Source organism: Dunckerocampus dactyliophorus, chromosome 13 (genome assembly GCF_027744805.1).
Source record: "Dunckerocampus dactyliophorus isolate RoL2022-P2 chromosome 13, RoL_Ddac_1.1, whole genome shotgun sequence".
Lineage (NCBI taxonomy): Eukaryota > Metazoa > Chordata > Actinopteri > Syngnathiformes > Syngnathidae > Dunckerocampus > Dunckerocampus dactyliophorus.
This window is the reverse complement of record NC_072831.1, coordinates 233,603-243,407: the sequence shown is the minus strand read 5'-3', so window position 1 is coordinate 243,407 and position 9,805 is coordinate 233,603. Positions and strand designations below refer to the sequence as shown.

Sequence of the window (9,805 nt, the reverse complement as noted above, 5' to 3'; positions counted from 1 at the left end):
ACGTGCCGCATCACTGGCTTTCTAAGGATGTTCATTGAAACGGGTATTAACACCTTATTTGAAAAATGTATTGCTCTCTTTACAAATGCTTCCATGTCTCATGGATAGATATGATCAATTAAAGTTTAACTAAATGTTGTCTTGAATCCATTTTATGACTTTTAGCTTCATCAGGTACACTGGCCCAGCTGCTGACATTCTGGGTTGGCTGGGAGAAGCTTCCTCCTGAACTGAAAGTGGAGATCTCTGGGGGAACCCTTCCTACGTCCGCCACATGCTTTGAAACACTAAAGCTGCCAGCTCATTTCAAAGCCTACATGGACTTCAAGGAAGCACTTGTCTCTGCCATAAGTAGTGCACAGACTGGATTAGGACTTGTTGAAGTTTTCAGACAGATGTCATTGAATGCACTGTTCAGTAGGTCAGGTCAATTGAAAACATGAAACATACTGTGCAGTAGTTGATAAAATTCATAATATTTTTTCCACTTACTGAAACCAAACAGTTCTGCATGTTCAGCTTTCAGTGTGAACAGAACAGCATTCATGTTATTCATTCTGTGGCCAATAATGAGACAGGAAGAAAAGGAGTGGCGCTATGCATGAAGTGCATTTACAAGATCTTAACAATGATTATGGTAGAGCTTCAAAGTAAAACAGCTTTTTATACCCCTTTTTTTAAGGAAAGCAAACTTTTTCAGTTTATGCTTGCTTGTTGTAAGATGCTAAATAAAAGCATGGGTTGGACATCAGTCTGCTATGATTCTTGATAAAACTTGCACAGTCTCTACATATGATCTAAGTGCATCAGTTACAGAAGCTCCTGGAGCTGGCAAAATGGCAACCTCTTCCAGCGAGAGCTCACGGGCCAGCTGAACCTCTGGGACTGACACAGTGCCTCCATGAAGACTGTGAGGTCCGTTCCAGTCGATCCCATAGTCTTCATAAACCTGAATGGAGGACAAGCATGATCAATCTTGTACTTGAAACTAGTCTTACACATCATTACACAATTTTTTTTATAAAACTGAATAGGCAACATTTAATTTCTCATCAACTTGGTGACCAAAAATAAGTCTTAAATTAGTAGTTATGCAGAGTATACACAACAGAAACTACAGCTCAGAGGTTGATCTTTGAAAGCTTTAACCTCTGTAGTAAAATGTTTTCTCCAATAATTCCTTTGGAGGAACAGACATTTAAAAAGTGTTAAAAGCTGATCTTTCTTTAACCTCAGTAGGATCCTCCATAGGGCCTTGCTCTCTGTATCTTCTCCAGAGTTGCTGTGGTGACTGATTCCTTTCAGTTCTAAGACCAGGAAAGTTCCAAGCATCCCTGAAAGAGTCGAGGCTTTGCTGCATTAGTGGAAGGAAGCTCTGGTGCAGTGCAAAAAGATGGACTTCATTGTCTGGATTCAGTGTTCCCTGATCTTCCAATGAAGTGAAGATCTGATAGAAGAGGTCCAGGGCATGTTCATACACATCTCTCCACATCCTTTCTATTCTGTGTTTAGGAAAAAAAATGACAAGGTGATCATTTGTGTGACATATGCGAAAGAAGTACATTCAACTGGTATGCTGCTTGTGTGAGCCTAGTTGCCAAACATATTTATTTACCGTTGATTGTGGACACTTCTGCCTGTGATGTGCCAATTCCTGTCTGTACCTCTGCTCCCGATCATTAATTCTGCTACATCTGCATTCTCGCCCCCTTTATCAGACCGTACCCTTGATGGCAGCCCGTACTGCTCAACAGCAGCGATAAAGCTCTGTAAGACCGTACTAGCTCTGTTATTGCCAGCCACAGTCAGGTAGACGACTAAACGACTGAATCCATCCACCCCACCATGGACAACAAATCTCCATCTGTCAGGCAATTGTGAAGACAAAAAGGTACAACTTCATTGTAAAACAATTCTAATGACATCTATAGAAAGAGGAATTATTTATCTGCTAGTATCACTGACCTGATGAGCTTATGATTGCCATCTATATGCCATAAAGAGTTTGGGCCAGGAACAGAATACTGCCGTCGTCTTAATACACGCAGTCTTAGACGCCTCATGTAGACTCCCTCTGCATCAACTCTGCGTAAAGACTCTTGCAGTCTTGAGACTGAGGGGAGGAAAATAAAATAAATAACCATAAACTCAATGCCAACTTCTTTAGAAACACCTGTTCAATATACTTGACCAGTACTGGAACAACAAAGTACCACTGTGATTGCCTAGTGTGTGTGCTGCGTTGCCTGGCAACAGACTAAGGGAACCCTTTTTTTTCCGTGGAGCTATATAGCTTAACATAATTTATTTCATCACCCTCTATTAACATTTCCTTACTCAGCACTGCTAAAAGCTGTGGTTGAACTTTAGTATAAAAGCAATATCACACGAGATGTAGTGATGTTGTACTGTATATCGTTAAATATTGCCCATATTATACTCACTTGGAACACGCATTAGCTTGTAGCCGGTGTTTGGATGTCTTCTGTGGACTTCACTTACAATACAGTCCAACTCCTCATCATTCACAGCTGAATACAGGTCTGTCTTTCTGCACAAACAAAAAACATTAACATCGAGTGATTCACTAAATGTAATATCCTTTCGGAGTGGATGAGACTGGCAATTCATAAACTGAAAACTCATGAATTTAATGTAAATACCTTAAACCGTATTGTTGCATGCGCCTCCTGATGGTCCTCTTTGACACTCCGAGCATCGCTGCAATTTGACAGGCTGGTAATCCACAATGAACGTGATGTTCCAGAGCGGCCCTCGATATGTCAAATGCCAAACGCCCTGGTCCCTGTGTGTGCTCCTGTTGCACCCTGGTACCAGAAAAGCGGCGAAGTACTTCTTCTAAATTTGCAGTCAACATCTTGGTCAGAAAGTGCGGAAATAACTCCAACAACTTCAATAAGTTCCTCTGCTTTACACGCTACATGCTCGGGGTCAGCAGGTCCTGCTTCCACGTACTCTGCAAGGTCTAAGACATCTCTCACCAACTCTGTAGAAAGTTCACGGAGATCCTCCATCAACACAGCCGCCATGTTTCTACTTTCGGTTTCACGGCAGACCAAAGCAGTGGATAAGACAAGATTCGCGTTAGCCCCGCCCACCGAATTTGATGGGCGAGGTTGACAGATAAAATAAATTCATGAGCCACTACACCGGATTAAAAGTGCCAAAATTAAATAAATAAATATATCATTAAATAATTAATTAAATATGTCTTTAATTAATTAAAATGTATTTAATTCCAATTTTAATTAATTAATGACATATTTCATTAATTAATGACATATTTAATTAATTATCTAATGATGTATTTATTTATTTAATTTTGGCACTTTCAATCCTCCATACTAATCATGTTAAAAAGTGTATTGAAAAGGTTGTAAACAGGTTTTCTATGTCTTATCTTCTCTTATTATGTCTACTCTATTGGGTAATAGTAGTGTAAAGGTGACTATAGGGGTGTTATGTCATGTCTAGAGGGCTCTAAGCATGTTAAAAAGTGTTGTAAACAGTTTTCAGGGCTCTACCTATGAAAATATTTCGTTTATTAATGTCGAATCCTATTTTGTGGAAATGCACTTATCGTGGTCGGGTGTGGAACCAATGTACCGCCATCAACGAGGGACGAGCGTATTCACAGGCACACCCCCCTGAGGTGAAATAGTACTAAAGTTATTGATCCATCCAAAGAAGTGCAGGAGTTGCTGGTACCAGCACGGTTCAAGCGTGACTAAAGACACCAACAGAACAGCCAACTTTTCAGAAATGTCAATGAACTTCTGCCTCAGTCGTGTGGTAAAGATGCACTTTTAGTATGGCGCTACCTCAGAGACAATACATCACCTTGGTGCCTGGCCAGCCGTGTGGATGATAGTCCCGTCAGCAAGTCCTGTACCACCTCCATTTTCTCTCATGGTTCCATTGGTGGCGGATGCACTGCAGACTGCCATCAGCTCCAGGATCTACCAGGACATTGTGTCTCACTTTAGTGGAAAGCAGCGGCAGCAAAGCCATCTCTTGTCTGCCTGTTGGAACTGTACATAAATTAACAAGCAATATAATTATCACTTATATATCTTAGTAGTATTGAAGTGTGTTGCCCTTTAGAAATGTATGTATGTATGTATGTATGTATGTACTTTATTAATCCCACAGCAGGGAAATTCACTTGTTACAGCAGCAAGCAAGATACGCAAGTAAAGAATACATAGTGACTACAACATTGTTCAGGTGGTTCAGGTGTTGTAGAGCCTGACAGCGGTCGGTATGAAGGACCTGCGGAACCTCTCCTTCTTACACCGTGGGTGTAACAGTCTGCTGCTGTTAAAATGTCTGTTTTAGGAATGCTGCTGTGACCCCGCAACAGAGAAGGTGGCGACTCATGGCGCCCGTGTCTGTTGACGCCGAGGCTGCAGTCGCAGACCAACCGATGTCCTTCAAGGCTATGCTGAAATGTGCTTCATACCACACGTGTTAAAGATAATCACCACAGAGATGCACACACATTGACAAAACAAAGACAGTTGTGCAGCTGCTTGCTCCCCCCTTAGAGTTGCACAACCATGTAGATAGGGAATACCCAAATAAAAAAGAGGAAGCACAGGGAAGCGTATCCAGAGCGGTTGGGAAGGCAACTCTGGTGCGTCCCTTCCGTTCTCCTCGCGAGTAAAAAGATATGCTTGTTGTCTTGTCTCTTCTGTAATTTTGCTGTGTTTTACAAGTGTCACATGAGTTTGAACCTGACACTGCCACACATGTGAACGCGAGTACACACATGCAGGCACATTGGTGCTTCCATGCAATCACAATCATTGATTAGCATTATTATTTCATAGCTTCACATTTGGACTTTAAACCCACTGAGGCCACAGGGGCTGTATTTTCCACATGACGAGTCGCATCAGTCAAAGCGTTTCTCATGAACACCAAAATACAGTAATCCCTCCTTTATGGCGGTTATTTGGTTCCCGACCCGACCGTGATAATTGCATTTCCGTGAAGTAGGATTCACTATCAATAAATGCAATATTTTCATATTTATGTCATCGAAAACCTGTTTGCAAATCTTCTAAATATGCTTTTTAACATGATTAGAGCCCTCCAGACATGAACTAACACCCCTACATCACCTTTACACTCCTATTTTTTTTTTTTTTCAAAATGGCGCCGCTTGAGTGGCTGCCAGTTACAGCAGCTCTGTACTTTTCTTCCACCTTTTAGGGTTTTTATAGTATTTTAGTTTTCTTTTTACTTTTCTTTTGGTCGCATTTTGTCGAGTATGCAGCTATGGAGGTTCATATTGTTACTTTTGTAATCTGCGCCTTGATGCTCTTTGAACTTTTCAGTTCAACTGTGGGAAACCTCTTCAGCCACAGCTCCCCATTCAACCAAGGCTCCATTGTTTACACCCGGGATCAGCTGTTAGCCCTGTGCCACACACCCCCTCTCTGCGTGGAGAGGCCGGAGATCCCCAAGGAGCTGCAGAGGAGGAGAAGAGGATGCAGGTCGGGAGTGAAGTGTAAGAAGCGGAAAAGACGGTAAAAGCCATGCCTACCGTCTGTCATCACGGGGAACGTAAGATCTCTCCCCAACAAGATGGAAGAGCTAACGGCGCTGACCCGACTGCAGAGGGAGTACCGGGAATGCAGCCTCATGTGCTTCACGGAGACGTGGCTGAGTGAGCTTTCTCCGGATTCACATGTCGCACTGGACGGATTCCAGTTGGTACGAGCGGACAGGAATGCAACGGAGAGCGGTAAGAAGAAGGGAGGGGGAATCGCTGTGTTTGTGAATGATAGATGGTGCCACCTGGGACACATCTGTGTGAAGGAGCAACTGTGGACCAGAGACGTGGAACTGTTAGTGTTACAGGTCTCAGTATGAGAACCCATGAACGAGATTATAGTTCCGCTGGTTGTGGAGGGTGTAATGGCCTGTTAAAACAGGGATAAATAAGTGAGACGTGCAAGCGGTGTCTTTTCCATTAAGCCTCCTCAGCAGAATTTATTTACATTCCATTAACAAACATTGATATGCAACATTGGGTTCTTCTGAGTCATCACCACATATCATATCAAATTTCTCTAAAATGAACTCAATACTTCTCTTGTCAAAATAAGACAATTGCATGAATAAAGACATTTTCTTTCATAGTGCATATTCAACTATGTATTCAACAGGCTAGCATATTGCAACTAATGTATTGGGCACTGAGTGAATATCTATGTGCATAAAATGGCAGGCTTAGAAACAGACGTTTTTCCCCCAAAGTGCTTAACATCACCTTAATGTATACAACAAGTCACAAACATATAATCATCAACATCCCATCAAATTAGATTATATACACATTATATTATATACATATATATATGTGCGTGTTCTGGAGCCAAAAGGATAATTTCTGTTCGTTATCGACACAAACGAGCGGGATCCGCCATTTTATTCCCAAATGTCACAGAAATACACCTTAGTTGTCCCTAAGCATATTAATAATATGTACATGTCGTTCGTGACACTTTAAATGGACACCCACCTGTTAAAACAGGGATAAATAAGTGAGACGTGCAAGCTGTGTCTTTTCCATTAACCCTCCTCAGCAGAATGAGGAAGTTACGTCAGTCCTTTCGCGAGAGAGAATCGCTGCACGGCCCCCTAGTGGCGAAACTAGGAATGTCCCATTAATTATGAGGTATTCAACAAAAACAAGTTGTTCCAATGGAAGTGCAATTTTGCTTACAAGAATAATGCCCCAAAACAATTACAATGTCCCTGTTATACTCAAACAAAATAAAATACATTTCCCAAATGTGACCATACATTTTGTGTGCGTCACATTAGCGGTTAGCATGCGGCCGTACTACCTTCCGAGGGAGTTTTCACATGTTATTGCTATGACTGTGTACATCCCCCCCTCAGCGGTCGCTGCTGCAGCTATAGAGCAGATCCACACCATCGTCTCTAAACTTCAGAACCAGCACCCCCAATCCCTCCTCCTCATCTCCGGTGACTTCAATCATGCTTCCCTGTCCTCTGCTCTTCCCACCTTCACCCAGTATGTCAAATGCCACACTAGAGACAATAAAACGTTGGACCTCTTGTATGCAAACATCAAGGATGCATACACCTCATCCCCCCTCCCCCCGCTGGGTCGTTCTGATCACAACCTCGTCCATCTCGTCACAGACTACACTCCAGTAGTGAATAGACAACCCCCTGTGAAGAGGCCTGTGAAGCAGTGGTCTGAGGAGAGCAGTGCTAGGCTCAGAGACTGCTTCCAGACAACAGACTGGGAAGCGCTCTGTAGTCCTCATGGCAGTGACGTTGACAGCATGACGCACTGCATCACAGACTATATCAACTTCTGTGTGGAGAACACTGTGCCCTCCAAGTTGGTGCGGTGTTTTCCCAACAACAAACCCTGGATGACCTCTGAGATCAAGGCCCTGCTAAACAAGAAGAAGAGGGTCTTCAACTCAGGGGACAAGGAGGAGCTGTGCAGAGTCCAGAGGGAACTCCGGCACAAGATCAGGAAGGGAAAGGACTGCTACAGCAGGAAACTGGAGAAGCGGCTGGAGGAGAATAATGCCAGGGAAGTCTGGAGAGGCCTGCAGACCATCACAGGCCATGGCAAAGGAGTGGGGAGAGACCAAGCCAGTGGGGACAAGATCTGGGCAGATGAACTCAATGTGTTTTTTTAACAGATTTGAGTCTGCCCTCCCTCCCTCCCCTACCAACTCACCACTCTTCACCCCCACATCCCCATCCCAGCCATCCTCTACTCCCCTCTCCATAACTGATGATCAGGTGAGAAGTCAGCTGAGGTTTGTGGCCCCCGGTACCCGTCTGCCTTTGTGGGGTGTGATCTCTCGCTGGTCTCAGCGGTTGGCAGTCCGCCGGCCCGCTGGCGCCCTGTCCTTGGCTGGGATTACCTCTCTTCGGCCCCTTGCTGGTCTTCCCGGGGGGGGGGGGGGGGGGGGGGGGGCCCTCTGGGCTGGCTCTTGGGGCACTGATCTTTGTGCTGCCTGCCCCTATGGGCCTGGTGACCTTCTGGCGGCCGGGGCCCGGCCTGGCTATTTGGGGCGGGGCTCTCTGGGAGGTGGAGGCGGCCCCTTTCCTTTCATGCATTCTCAGTGACAATTACACGCCCACACATTTCTGCACCTTTACATATATATGAAGTCTTCCTCACATACAGAGATACCTGTACATATGCACACTCACAGTACATACGTACTTCCCCACATTACTCACTGAGTTAACCAGGGTGTTATTATGTTGTTGGTTTTATTACAGCGACGGTGATATCAGCAGTATGACTATATATATATATATATATATATATATATTTGTTTTTTTTTTACAATGATGTGCATTACAGTACTTTTCATTCTGTTCACTATCATGGATAATCATTTCATTACTACAATTATGTGTGACTGTTTCAATGCGGTATTGTCATTGTGATCATGATCATAGTTCATCATTTCATGACTGCTATTATGTGTGACTGTTTCAATGCAGTGTTGTCATTGTGATCACTATCATAGTTCATCATTTCATGACTGCTATTATGTGTGATTGTCATTGACAGCTTCGTCATTGTGGTTGTTGATATTGTTTTGTCCTTATGTCCCTGTTCGTCTTGATAGTTGTCACAGACATTTATTTGCTGATGTCGTTCTGCATGTTTCTGTTGTTCTGTCACTATTGTTGTTGTTGCTGCTGTTGTCCTTGTCGCTTGTCTCTCTTTTTTTGTTTTTGTCCCCCTCAACTCCACACAGTGTCACATCCAGAAGTTCTCCGATGACACAGCCATCGTTGGTTGTGTTTTAGAGGGGAATGATCTGGAATACAGGACGGTCATCAGGGACTTTGTCAGCTGGAGTGAGCTTAACCAGCTGCAACTCAACACCAGCAAGACAAAGGAGATGATCATTAACTTCCAGAGGGAAACATCTCACTTCACACCGGTGAACATCCAGGGAGCGGACATAAAGTTGGTAGACAGCTACAAATTCCTGGGTGTTCACCTTAACAACAAGCTGGACCGGTCCGTCAACACCCACGCCCTCTACAAGAAGGGCCAGAGTCGCCTCCACCTGCTGAGGAGACTGAGGTCCTTTGGTGTGTGCAGGACTCTTTTACGGACCTTTTATGACTCTGTGGTGGCCTCAGCCATCTTCTACGCTGTGGGCTGCTGGAGAGGAGGCAGCACGGACAGGGACAGGAGCAGGATAAATAGACTGATCAGGAGAGCGAGCTCTGTCCTGGACGGTTCTCTGGACTCCGTGGAGGAAGTGGGGGAGAGAAGGATGTTGGTGAAGCTGACATCCATCATGGACAACACCTCTCACCCGCTACATGACACTGTGGGTTCCCTTAGCAGCTCCTTCAGCAGCAGACTGTTACACCCACGGTGTAAGGAGAGGTTCCGCAGGTCCTTCATACCGACCGCTGTCAGGCTCTACAACACCTGCACCACCTGAACCATGTTGTAGTCACGATGCTTTACTTTACTTTACTTTACTGTTCTCTTTACTTGTCTTGCTTGCTTGCTGCTGTAACAAGTAAATTTCCCCACTGTGGGATCAATAAAGTACATACAATACAATACAATTACCCAATATAGTAGACATAAGAAGAGAAAATAAGACATAGAAAACCTGTTTGCAAATCTTCTAAATATGCTTTGTAACATGATTAGAGCCCTCCAGACATGAACTAACAGGGGCGGATGTAGCTTTTTTGAAAAGGGTGTGGGGGCCTTCCCCCAGAAATTTTTAAA

General features: G+C 44.0%; 1 protein-coding gene across 5 annotated transcripts; it reads right to left on the bottom strand.

The window, feature by feature from the left end:
* Positions 1-457: 457 nt before the first annotated feature.
* LOC129193098 (uncharacterized) lies at positions 458-6,417 on the bottom strand. Of its 5 annotated transcripts, none has more exons than XM_054797733.1 (8): positions 5,952-6,417; positions 3,862-4,052; positions 2,664-2,828; positions 2,445-2,551; positions 1,966-2,113; positions 1,616-1,864; positions 1,232-1,502; positions 458-949 (listed from the first exon to the last, which is right to left on the bottom strand). In XM_054797733.1, the coding sequence occupies exons 2-8, from the start codon at positions 3,966-3,968 to the stop codon at positions 749-751; spliced, it is 1,248 nt and encodes a 415-aa protein (XP_054653708.1). In that variant the 5' UTR covers positions 3,969-4,052; positions 5,952-6,417; the 3' UTR covers positions 458-748. The 5 variants fall into 5 exon arrangements, with proteins under 5 accessions (XP_054653708.1, XP_054653709.1, XP_054653712.1 ...); XM_054797734.1 differs by having other exon boundaries at positions 3,862-3,980; XM_054797737.1 differs by lacking the exon at positions 5,952-6,417 and having other exon boundaries at positions 2,664-2,859; positions 3,003-4,050.
* Between the last annotated feature and the right edge of the window lie 3,388 nt (positions 6,418-9,805).

Coding starts and splice junctions, on each gene's coding strand:
- LOC129193098 (XM_054797733.1), bottom strand. CDS start 3,968: ATGGCAGTCTGCAGTGCATCCGCCACCAATGGAACCATGAGAGAAAAT. Junction 2,114..2,444: donor CAAGCTAATGCGTGTTCCAA/GTGAGTATAATA, acceptor TCCTCCCCTCAG/TCTCAAGACTGCAAGAGTCT. Junction 1,503..1,615: donor AGAAGTGTCCACAATCAACG/GTAAATAAATAT, acceptor TCCTAAACACAG/AATAGAAAGGATGTGGAGAG.